This window comes from Coenobita brevimanus, chromosome 23 (assembly GCF_032717465.1).
Source record: "Coenobita brevimanus isolate Jiangsu-jjx chromosome 23, ASM3271746v2, whole genome shotgun sequence".
In the NCBI taxonomy this organism is placed as follows: domain Eukaryota; kingdom Metazoa; phylum Arthropoda; class Malacostraca; order Decapoda; family Coenobitidae; genus Coenobita; species Coenobita brevimanus.
The window spans coordinates 64,421,359-64,434,347 of record NC_136976.1 but is presented as its reverse complement, the minus strand read 5'-3'; the positions used below and the strand labels follow the sequence as shown (position 1 = coordinate 64,434,347).

General features: G+C 41.7%; 1 protein-coding gene across 4 annotated transcripts in view; it reads right to left on the bottom strand.

Moving 5' to 3' along the window:
• The window catches only part of LOC145392998 (epidermal retinol dehydrogenase 2-like), a 108,301-nt gene that overhangs the window by 51,313 nt on the left and 43,999 nt on the right, over positions 1-12,989 (bottom strand). For all 4 annotated transcript variants that reach the window (XM_080267305.1, XM_080267304.1, XM_080267307.1 and 1 more), the window contains exon 3: positions 2,749-2,873. In XM_080267305.1, the coding sequence (XP_080123431.1) occupies positions 2,749-2,873 (125 nt within the window). The remainder of the gene's footprint in view (positions 1-2,748; positions 2,874-12,989) is intronic.

The following is a 12,989-nucleotide window of genomic DNA, read 5'->3' as shown; positions in this document are numbered from 1 at the left end:
GTAGGATTGGATGCTTGATGGATGGATGGATGTATTTTTCTAGATATTACACTGAATCTGCACTCACCCCTCAAAATAATCTCCAGAAGCCACAATGCGGATTCTCTCCTCCCATTTCTGGAAGCAGATTCAAAAGTCCCTGTTCTTAAGTGTAAAACATACTTGTCCTTTATCTCCATTCTATCCATGAACTTCTTCTCTCTGGGACACAACTTGAGCTTTGGAAACAGCCAAAAGTCACTGGGGGCCATATCTGGAGAGTCCAGAGGGTAGGGGACCAGTGGGATGCTGTGCTTCACCAGAAAATTGTTAACAGAAAGGGCAGTGAGCACAGGTATGTCCTTGCAAAGCAGCCAATTGCTGATTCTGTGCAGCTCTGGCTTCTTCCTCCTGATGTCCTCCCTCAGCTGCTGGAGGTTGCTCTGGTAGTACTGCAGCTCACAGTTTGGCCCACAAGGGATGAATTCCTTGTGAACAATGCCCCTGATGTTATTTAAAAAAAAAAAAAAAAAAAAATGCCAGGCAATTCTTCACTTGCTTTTCTTTCTTGAAGCAAGGGGAGACTGGATTCTTCCAGTCGGAGAAAAAAAGCCAGGCTGGTAAAGTGTAACCTGAAGGTGATGTTCATTGTTTTTTTGACATCAAGGGCATTGTTCATGTGGAGTTCATCCCTGAGGGCCAAACCATGAACCAGCAATACTACTTGGGCATCCTCCAGCAACTAAGGAAGGACATCAGGAGGATGGGGCTGGAGCTGCACAGCACTGGCAATCGGCTGCTTCACCCAGATATTGCACCTGTGTAAACTGCCCTCTCTGTGAACAATTTTCAGGCAAAGCACATCATCCCACTGGTTCTCCACCCTCCTCACTCTCCATATCTGACCCATTGTGACTTCTGGCTGTTTCCAAAGCTCAAATTGCACCTCAAGAGGAAGAGGTTCTTGAAATGAACCGAGATCAAGCATGCAGTGCAAAAGGTTGTCTTCATACTTACCAATAGGAACTTCCAGATCTACTTCTAGACATGGGAGTAGAAAGTTCAGCACCGCATTGTGGCCTCTGGTAAGTATTTTGAGGGTGACTACTGGTTCAGTGTAATATCTAGAAAAATAAAAATGTTATGAAGCCAGTCTCATTACTTTTGAATAACATCTCATAGCTATCATGTAGGTTTATCTGCCTTTGTGTCTGTATTTATCCATCCATCCATCCATCCACCATCCAATCCTATGTTACCCCATGAGAAGCATAGAAGCCTGGGGCTAGGCATGTTGGTCCTGACATTTAAGATAAGAGTGATCAGCCTCACTCATCCGAGAGTGGCATTACTTGAACAATAGACCCCAACCACCCCTTGGATACAAACCTTCACTGGCTCAATCTGATTGGAGCACTGTAATTACCCACTAAACCACCAGGCGCCAAAATTTGGTTATATGGTTACCACCCAACATAGTAAATGGTTTCCTGGTGTACAGGAAACCATTTGGCTTGTCACTCAGTGTAGAGTCACCCACAGGCAGAAGGAGAGGAAAGAATGAAGGAAAGAAAGACAGAAGAGGGAATGTAAAGTCACCCGTAGGCAGAAGGACTAGGAAAGAATGAAGGAAAGAAAGACAGAAGAGGATGGAAGGAAAGAAGGATGGAGGAGAGGAAAGGACAGACACCCGAGAGCAGCACTACATCGAGTGAATGGATGGTGAGCGCCCCCACCAAAAAAAAAAAAAAAAAAAAAAAAAAAAAAAAACTTGCTGGTATATTACATTATGGTCACATATGCCTAAAATAACTGTTGAATATTCCTTTCGTCAAACTTAAGACCACTGTGACATGTTAAGAAAATACTGTACATATATTTACCAACAATTTTGTGATACAGTAGCTACTTTTTTTTTTATTTTTTTTATTTTTAATCAAGAACCCTTGCAAATATTAGTTTTGTGTGTTCATTTATTTACTCATGAACCACAGCTTCAAGAGTACAGTATATACAAGTCACTTACATTAGGAACTAACTTTTGTATCCATATTTTGTTTATGACTGCTGCTTAAATAAAAATGTCATAAACTTCAATATTTAGTACGAAAATGTTCCTGCCAATTTAGTTGTTGGAATCCTGCATTCTGTATGCTCTGGGCAGCAATGCTTATCACAGTCTCCACAAAACTGTTAGATGGCCACCATTGGGTGAGCAAGGCAGACTCAGGTATGCATGTTGAAGCCTTTATAAATGAAACTTTATGAACGTACAGCTTGAAGGCATTTTTTTTTTTACCTTAGCACTGCAAAACCATTTTTGTGCTTAAAAGGGACCTCTTGTGATGGGTTAATGGAGACTTAACCTAGTTACCCCCTCCAGTTAGAAAAATCTTCTCTGAGGTAAATAAAATTGTCTAAGGACAGCAACAGTATAATGAAAAATGAAAGATAACACTGCACTGTACGGGGTAATACTGTTTATCATATTTCTGGGTGATTATCAAGCTATGAGTTACAAGAAAATCTACAACCCATTATGGCTCTTCCTATGAACAGATGAGTTTCCCTAGTGTGATCAGCTCTAGCATGACAGAACTCCAAAACGGCAATATTGCATTACACGACAGATGACTGTAGCCTATTATCAGATTAATAAAAACACCACATTGAGGGCAGGATATTTATAGCACAAATATTCCAAACAGGCAATGCCCAAGATACGGTAATTAGTTGCTTGGAAGTGTAGTGATGATAAGTATAACTAACCTTGCCAACTTCCTTCTTGACTTTGGATGCAGCGTCGTACACTGCAAGGCGGTCACACAAGTCCACTGTGTATACATGACACTTCCCTCCAGCTTCCAATACCAGCCGTTTAGTTTCTTCATTGCCTGCCGAGAGAAAGACATAATTTAACAAAATTCTGTTAAATGAGCTGAGGAGGCTGGCTGCATTTACATTTGCATGCCCATCAATATGATCAGGAATATTATGTATGCTGATATTTACAGTGTTTAGTCTGGTCCATCTTTCTGTGTGCCTTATGAAGCTCTGACTGAACTTGAATTCCTCAAATTATAAGACCCTGAAGGGCCATGATCATCAGGTTAGCAGACCTTGCCTTATGACGTATGAACAAATAACTTAAATCAAAATGCATGATGTAATTAGGCAATATATCTTGAAACCTGACAAAGTGAATTGGTATATGTGTAAGACTGATTCTGTATTTACATGAATAATATTTTTAAAAAATGGTTGCTAAGCTATGCTACTTCATTGCCAGACATCATCAATGAACACTGCCTCCTGCTGAGAGTTATGTACAATATTTTACAAAATGCAAAAGAAAAATATGCTATCACAACAGATATGCTAATGCACTTTATAATTACTGTGACAGATTGCCTAAGCACCTTCACTTGCTGTGCTCACTGGAACTTAACCTGTCAAGGGTGTTGCAGCTAAAACACCCTCTCAGAGGCCATTTTTTGGACCAAAATGAGAATGTATAGTATTGGACTCTTCTCAGTTGTGTGTGCAAAAGTTTAAAAATATTTGCCAGGTTTCAAAGTTTTGTTACTGTATATACACACATACTGTACTATACATATGCAATAAATATCAAGAGTAATGCAGATAGGAGGAAGCATAAAATCTTAGGTAACCACATATCAAATTTCAGTTTTGCTCTCTCCACTGCCTAAAGCAGGTTTTACACACACAAACTCATTTTTTTTTTTAATGTGTTGCAACCACCTGCAGTATATATACGTCACCTTAAGCACTGACCATGATTGATGCTAATGTATGCAGACAGCATCTGAAGCCCTGGGCTTAAACAAATTCCACCAGGTACCGGTAATATATTGTCACTCCTTAACCCCTACACCGCGGGGATGTTTTTGCGCTCCTTGCACATCCCGCGAGGATATTCGCGCTCCGACTGACTTTTTAAAAATATTTGCCAAAAATCAGTTATTAGTCCTAGAATATTATAATTAAATATGCATATGGCACATACCTTCAGCTTTCTCCTGGGATGTTTGTTGAGCCTTTGTCGACTACCACAGGACTTGTGGAGACTTCTGAAGTTGGGTAACAAAGTCTCCACTTTACACTTCCCGATACCCCGTAATACGATTACCACAGCCTGATGTTATCACTAGAAACACTATTCTGTGATTTTCAAGTAGTTTGGAATATTTAAAAAAAAAAAAAAAAAAAAAAAAAAAAAAAAAACGTGAAAGCAATGAAAATTACGAGCGCATTAGGGGGAGGCGGTGGCTGAATCGGTAGAGAGGCGGCCTGCAGTCCTGATGGACCCAGGTTCGAATCCCGGCTGGGGCAGGGAACAGTTTAAGGATTTGAATTTCATTAAAAAAAAAAGCAGACTTTCCTAATCTACCAGATGACCAGCCGACATGTCATAAACGTACCCCCGCTAATACCAATACACCAGTCCTGTATGAGACAGCCCTAGCATGTATTCAATATGGACGGTGGGTGTTAGCGCCGAAGTGGTGACATGTAGAGAGGTGTATGGTATGTAGGAGGACTACTGGGCCTTGAGAGCAGGCTGTGAAGCTTATGCTCAGAGTCGGGCACATTAAAAAAAAAAAAAAAGCTTTCCACTTGCGCTCGTTCCCCGCTGGTATTCTGTCATTTATTATTCATGAACACACTCGCACTTTATATTCCTATTACTTTATTACATTCATACCATTTATCCAACGTCCCTGTCAGCTAATATTATTATGCAACCAACTGTAACATTCTTGAAAACGTTAACACTACAAATATGAAAATATGCACACGGTTAAACTATTCATACGAAAAATTATTGCATTATATACTTTATCAACGTGTGCTGGAGTGGGATAACTTTACACGGTAACACCGATGTAACCAAATATCCCTAAGCTCCCTCCTTAGCCCCGGAAAGGAAGATGGTGGACTGCGCATGGGCAGTTTCACCCTGCAGTCAATGGATTCACGCCCAGATGAGCCTGGAACCACAACAAGAACAATTCATCTGTGAAAGGGTTTAATCTGCATTAAGTTCAAGGCAAAGCGAAGCTCCACAGTTGTGGACATATACTCTCCAGTTATCTGTCTCACTACTTAAGGCTGTACGAGCCCAGTTCAATAATGCCTCACAGAGATGTCACGAAGTCAACTCAGTAGGTATGTTTGTGTACACGTGCTCTCTCTCTCTCTCTCTCTCTCTCTCTGAACTATATGCTACACATCCATTCTCAGGTGTTTCTGTACCACAGCACTTTTATCGCCTGCAAGCCAAGTCTCCTCGTCATCTAATGTACACAAAATAACTGAAGCCATCAGTACACAAATTCCTGCAATCAAACCCATAGCTTACTGGTGGAGGCGTGAACGACCACCTGATGGAAGCCAGGCAGCGCGAGAGATAAACACCATAAACTTTCCCTCCTTGGCCGAAATACTTATAAACTGTCAGCTACACTCTCTCCCAATGCTCCAGCAAGCAGTCTAGTGGTTAAAAAAAGTGATCTGCTGTCTGAAAGGACGCAAGTTCGATCTGAGACTGGGACAAGGAATAGTTTTATGATTTAGATTTTGTTAAAACAGATTTTACCGATCTTAAGACCCACCGACGTCATTAAAACACTCCCGTTAATATCATTACACCGGCTCTGAATGAAACAGCTGTACCATGTATGTAATATAGATGAAGGATATTAGCGTTCAAATGGTAACATGTGAAGGTGTGTAATTAGCAGGAAGACAGCTGGGCCTCAAGAAGCGGACTATCACGTCTTTGCCCACAGTCGGACATGTTGAAGAAAGCTTCTTTTCTTAGTCAACTTGTCTGCGTACTTTCCTAATCACATTGCTATTCTGAAGCATTCGTAGGAGCAGAATTGCCCGTGGACTGGAGCTGAGAATTTCGATTACCTGAATGACTTAGTGGATGGGTAGCCCATTTCCATGGTTACTCCTGGTATTTTCAAGGAAATGTCTATCTCGCTGAAACTGTTTTCCTGGAATGTACTTAACCCAATTTCTTTTTTTCTGGAAACAACTTACTGCACAGAAATAATGGAAAACTGAGTTAGGGTGATGATGAAAAGACGACGATGTAATGTATTCTTCCGTCACCATTACATTTCAGCTTAATTACACCCGCACGCCCAACAGCCAGGTGGGTGTATTGTTTCTGTGTGTGTGTGTGTGTGTGTGTGTGTGTGTGTGTGTGTGTGTGTGAACAGTATAGCCCAGTTTGATCCAATTTAAACTAAACAGTGGAAGAGTTGAAAGTCAGCCAAGGGGATCTGTTATATTTCAGATCAGTGAGTCAAAGGTCAAGGTCAAAACGCAAGGCTTGCTGAAGCAACTTTAATCTAACTGAAGGTAAGGATGATGTAATCTGATTTTGAGAACAATAAAAAAGCAAAGCCACAGGGCAAGGTTAAAAGTTTGACTTTATACTTTCATCTAATTTAAGGCAAGGATGAAGTAATTTGATTCTGAGAACAATAAAAGGGCAAAGTCACAGGGCAAAGCTGAAGGCTGGACTGCATAATTCGAACAACTCAGATTCGACTTGAACCAAACTTGGTAAACGTGTTGAGGGCCAAGCAGAGAAAGAGTATATTGCGAAAACAATAGGTCGAAGGCCAAAGCCACAGGGCAATGTCACATTTTCAGTACTTAAAACTGATGTAAGGAGTGGGTTTCACACTCTCTAGGTGCTCCTTTTTAATTTTCCTCCTGTTGTTCCAGTAATCATCAGCCTCGCTACCGCCACACGATTTTGTTCAGCTTGGTAGAGACGTCTTGTAGTGAGGAGGTGAGAAACGATCTCCTCCAACTCCTTTACAATAATACCGCCTTTTTAGATTTTTCTTTCTCCCCCTGGCCTATTCCTACTCATCTTGATAAGGATCCTTCGTTGTGTTGAGGTTTAAAAGAATCATCAGACTACTATATCAAAGCGAAATTCACTCTCAAGCAGATCATATACGTTAATGATAATCATCCATCATCCAATCCTATGTCACCCCATAAGGAGCGTAGGAACCCATGGCTAGGCATGTTGGTCCAGCCTCACTCATCCCTGAGTAGCATTATGTGAGCAATAAAACCCCAACCACATCTTGGATCTACACCTACACAGGCTCAATCCAACACCTTAATTACCCACTAAACCACCAGGGACCATAATTTGATTACATGGTTACCACCCAGCGTAGTAAATGGTTTCCTGGTGGACAAGAAACCATTTGGCTTGTCACTCAGTGTAGAGCCACCCACAGGCAGAAGGAAAATGAAAGAATGAAAGACAGAAGAGGGAGTGTAAAGTCACTCGTAGGCAGAAGAAAGAGGAAAGAATGAAGGAAAGACAGAAGAAAAGTGTAAAGTCACCCGTAGGCAGAAGAAAGAGGAAAGAATGAAGGAAAGAAAGACAGAAGAAACCTACACATAAAATATAATAGCCCTAAGGAACAAAAGAGCTAAAATAATAATAATAATAGTAGTAGTAGTAGTAGTAGTAGTAGTTGCAACCCCAGGTTCATCTGCATGTGAACCCAGCAGACTGCAGGCTGAAGCTGACCCCCTACCTGCGGTCCACCATCCCCCTCCAGTGATTCTAGGGAGGGAGTTGAGGGGGGTTTGCATAACCAGACAGCGGGGCAGTATAGCTATGTCCGTACCACCTCACGAAGGCGCCTCATTCAAAATATATGAAATACATAATTTTGATACAAAATGACAACAGTTAAAGTCAATATCACAGGTAAAAATGAACAATATTACCTATTTTACAAATGTTGGTCTAAAAGGCCGAAATAATGGCGATTTCCTGCACGGGTGTTCAAAAACAATATTTTAAAAAAATTATGTTAACTGGCCTGGTAAGATTTTTTGGCTACATTCTTGCTACCTGTACTAAAAAGGGTACGTTCTCTATTGCGATGAGCGTACATACATTATATATATATATATATATATATATATATATATATATATATATATATATATATATATATATATATATATATATATATTTGTTTAATGTATTTATTCATTCATGCTACCACTTAACTATTTTATGTAGCTTGCGATAACCACGCGCTGAGATTATAAAAATACATTTCCTGCACTGACCATAAAGTTGCAAAAGATTCAAGTGATCAAAAAAGAAAAATGTTTATCGGGCATTGTGCAACATTTTTAACATCCACCACAAACGAGTGTGTCTGAAACTGGTGCATGAACAATCTGAAGAAAAAAGAATAAACGTTGTCCTTGGTCCTTTCACCCAGTTTAACATTCCCTTGACTCCTTATATCTGGCTGCAACAATCCTATATTATTCCTTGGAAAATATTGTTTTTTGTATTTGAATCCCCCCCCCCTCTCTCTCTGTTTCTGTCTCTTTCCCTCTCTCTCTCTCTCTCAAAATAAATCAAAATCACTCTGCAACCCCCCCCCCCCACACACACACAAACAGAAAGGCTTCTATCTAGCATCCCAACATTTTTGTGCCTTTCACCAACTGCATCATATAATATAACCACCAACCACCGCCACCACATACATCTACTACCACTACCACCGCCACCACATACATCTTCTACCACTACCACCATCACCACCACTTTCACATACATCTACTACCACCACCTACACAATCACCACCACCACCACCTTCACATACATCTACTACCACCACCTACACCATCACCACCACCATCACCACTTTCACACATACATCTACTACCACCACCTATACCATCACCAGCACCACCACCACTTATACATCTACCATCAACAACATCACCACCACCAAGTTTTCATACATAAACTACCAGCACCAACATCAAGCACCGCCACCTTACACATACATCTTTCATTACCACCACCACCCACATACACATACATCTACCAGCACCACGACCCCCCTCATCTACCCATACATCACCACTACTCAGTTACTAAACCACAGCACTCACACCAATCAGTTTTATCCGCTCCACCTACGCCACGGCCACCACAAGTAGGCCCACACCATAACTGCAGCACCGTCATCCACTACCAAAGGCACAACATTAACCACAATCCACATTTTCACCACTACTCACCTACACAAACACACACACACACACACACACACACACACACACACACACACACACACACACACACACACACACAACCTTACCACCACAACCATTACCGGCACCACCACAGACTTATACATTTACTTACCATCACCACAACCACCACCACCATAATTACTGCCAGACACCTGACCACACACTTGTTAAACCACCTATACCACTACACCACCACGTCGTCCACTCCAATTACTACCATCTAACCTATCTACACCATTAAATCACCTATACCATACTGTCTGTTTTTTGTCACGACAGGGTCTCTAAGAAAAAGTCTCGTATGATCCTTGCCGTGTGCAGCCAATTCTTTTTTATGAGCTGTTTCAGGTTTTGCTGCTACTGTTAGACTATGATCCTTTCGTCGGGAGGTATTAATGTGAAAGTTAATCGCTATGCATACTGAAGATTAACTTGGACTTTCGCACACGGCTGTAGAATTTATTTGACACCCAAGTCGTCAAAATCAGACTATAACTGCTGCATGTAAATGGAGGAACAACCGAATGAAGGGACGACAGAACGGATGGAAAACTCTTTCTGGTTTAGCTACATAAAACCCTCAAATTTGTCTTAATCTGTCTTTGGGAACTACACCACCTTCACAACTACACTACACCACACCACCTCTACTAATACACCACTAAACCACCTACACTCTGTAAATCACCAGACCACACACTAATACACAATTCACCACCTACACTACACCACATATATCTTGTACACCACCCACACTAATACACTACTACATCACCTACACTACCAGCACTACTGCACAACCGCACCACTTACACCCTGTTCACCACCACACCACCTACATTACTTCACCACAACAACACTTGCACCACCCACACTACTACACCACCCACACTACACCAATACACCATCACAAGTACACCACCTACACTACACCACTTCACCACCTACACAACTATACCAATTACACCGCAACACCACTCCACGTTCACACCACATACACCACTCCACCATTACACCACCTACACCACTTCACCACCTACACAACTATACCAATTACACCGCAACACCACTCCACGTTCACACCACATACACCACTCCACCATTAAACCACCTACACCACATACGGTACATAATGGCACCACCTACACGACACCACTCCACCTTCACAGTACCTACACCACTGCACCACCTACACCATTCCATCTTTACATCACTACATTTCCTACATCATTACACAACTCAACCCTTACATCACCTACACCACTACACCTCGTACACCACTACACCACTTACTGTACACCACTACACCCATTCCGCCTCCCCCACACTGCTGACTCACGGACGAGCAATATGTTGTCTCCGCTAAAGCAGAACAAAATATAAGGCTTTGTATGGCCGAGGGGTACCAGGTGTGTGTGTGTGTGTGTGTGTGTGTGTGTGTGTGTGTGTGTGTGTGTGTGTGTGTGTGTGTGTGTGTGTGTGTGTGTGTGTGTGTGTGTGTGTGTGTGTGTGTGTGTGTGTGTGTGTGTGTGTGTGTGTGTGTGTGTGTGTGTGTGTGTGTGTCCTATTGATTGGTTTTGCCAGCCGTTACCAGTCATTCATGTTCCCCTCTCTCCCTATCTCACCCTCCATCGTAAACTGTAGTCTGAACACTATAATATATACCCTTTTGTGTCACTGATTATTCTCTCTCTCTCTCTCTCTCTCTCTCTCTCTCAATTGTCAGTTAGTCACGTCCTCAAGGGCAGGAGAGAAAGAATATACACTATCCACGTATTCCCTGCTCTGTCGTGTAAAAGAGACCATAATGGGCAAGAACTTCTCGTCATTCTAATGAGTACTGGAATGGAAGAATCCCTCCACTCAGCGCATGTGATGCCAACACCCTCGTGTGGTCAACAACAGAATTATCGAGACCCTCCGTCAGATGAAATGGGGTCTGAGCGATATTGCTACATATGTTTCGGTGAGTACGGCAACTAATTAAATATTGAGGCTAAGCTAAATTATTGCACTTAAACAGGTGGCATTGCATAATTTAATACACCGTTTACTAAATATGACAAACAACACGGTAAATCTAAGTTCATCATGTTTCAAAATGTACTGCACAATGGAAGTTCCCCCTCCCCCCCTTTTTTTCTTATTACATCCTACCGTGCAGAAAGTGAAGGTTAGAGCTGTATCTAGGGTTTCCCCTCATTCGTGTTCCCACTAAGTCTGAACAACGCTCTGAATCACCTTGCATTACGTGAATGAGGTTACAGTGATTCTCTCTCTCTCTCTCTCTCTCTCTCTCTCTCTCTCACACACACACACACACACACACACACACACACACACACACACACACACACACACACACACACACACACACACACACACACACACTGACGCGTGTCAACTGATAAACTTCCCGTGGTAGTGAAGACTAGCGGTAATCTCACGAAGTTCTATGAGGAGCTTTCTGCTCCTAATTGGGGTCAGTTCGACGAAGCTGATAACATAACGACGACTGCTCACAACACTGCCTCTTCCCAACACTTACAACAGACAGGGCAGCAACGAGAACAATGCCTCAAAGTCCATCTACATACTACTAATATTCTTATCGTTTATCTGTTTGTTTGAACCCCCTAATTACCTGAAATGTTGCATTACTGCGAATCAGTTTTTGAATCAACATATGGTACTTAGAGTGCGCTAACTTAAGAATGCGTAACAAAACTGGGTGAAATCGGCCTACGGTTACCAAAAATGTTAATTAACACACGTCCATATCGTATATTACGCAGTACATGCGGCGGGGCGTTTCCATAGAGTTTCATGTCTCTGCAAAAAAAAAAAAAAAAATCAAAAACAAGAGAGAGAGAGAGAGAGTCTGCTTGTCAGTCTGTTCTCTATGGAGATCCAGGGGGATGCATATAGAACTCTTAACAGCTCTGACAAGTGTAACTTCTTACGACGAATTTAAACGTTGTAAACGTGTACATTACATATGCTAAAGGAGTAAAGTGGCTCCACTGATGGCCAAGATTATAATTAATCAGAAATACTCAAGTCAACATGTTGGAAAGATGGTAGCCAATTACCGTTGATTTTTTTACTTCTACTGTACAACCATATTGTTAGTTACAGCGGGCTGGATGGGTAGACGGGTTCGCGAGATGGGTGGGGAAGGTTGGTGGGTGGGTGGGTAGTAGGAAAATAGGCCTATGGAGAATATAACCCTGGGGAAATAGGCCCAAGGATAAAATGGGAACCCGAAGGTCCTCTCCCACAAGAAATGGTCATCCAGGATCCCAGGTAATGCTCTATCATAAATAAGGTTTTACCCATAACGGCGGTACCCCTCCTGGTTAGTTTTAATTGGAATGGACCGTACTCTCAATCTCACGTGTTATGAAGTTCCCTGGCACATCCTCCTCACCCTCAGATTTCTCAATATGGCAAAGTTATATACACTGGTTGTAATTTTTGTCATTTATGTGTACACTACAATGGGTGGAATTAACACACTACATAATATCATGGTGTAATATTCAATACAAATCGTTTAGGCACAGTTGTCAGCCTCTTCAGTCCGATGACGTCATTTGTATTCTACACTTGCTTAGTCTAGATGATATTTAGCTTAGGAAAGACTTTTCGAAGTGATGGGTTTGATACAGCCTCCATAAACCCCTTCAGCTCAGGAGAACCTTAGTAAGTTAATTAATATTCTCCGGAGTGAACAAGAACGAGCTAAACTATACTCTTCTTACCTTTAATTGTCCCAGATTTTGGTTATTTGACTTATTTAACGTAACTCAGTGGCAGACAAAGATAACGCTACGGATTTACATCCTTTCTTTAGCACTGTTTC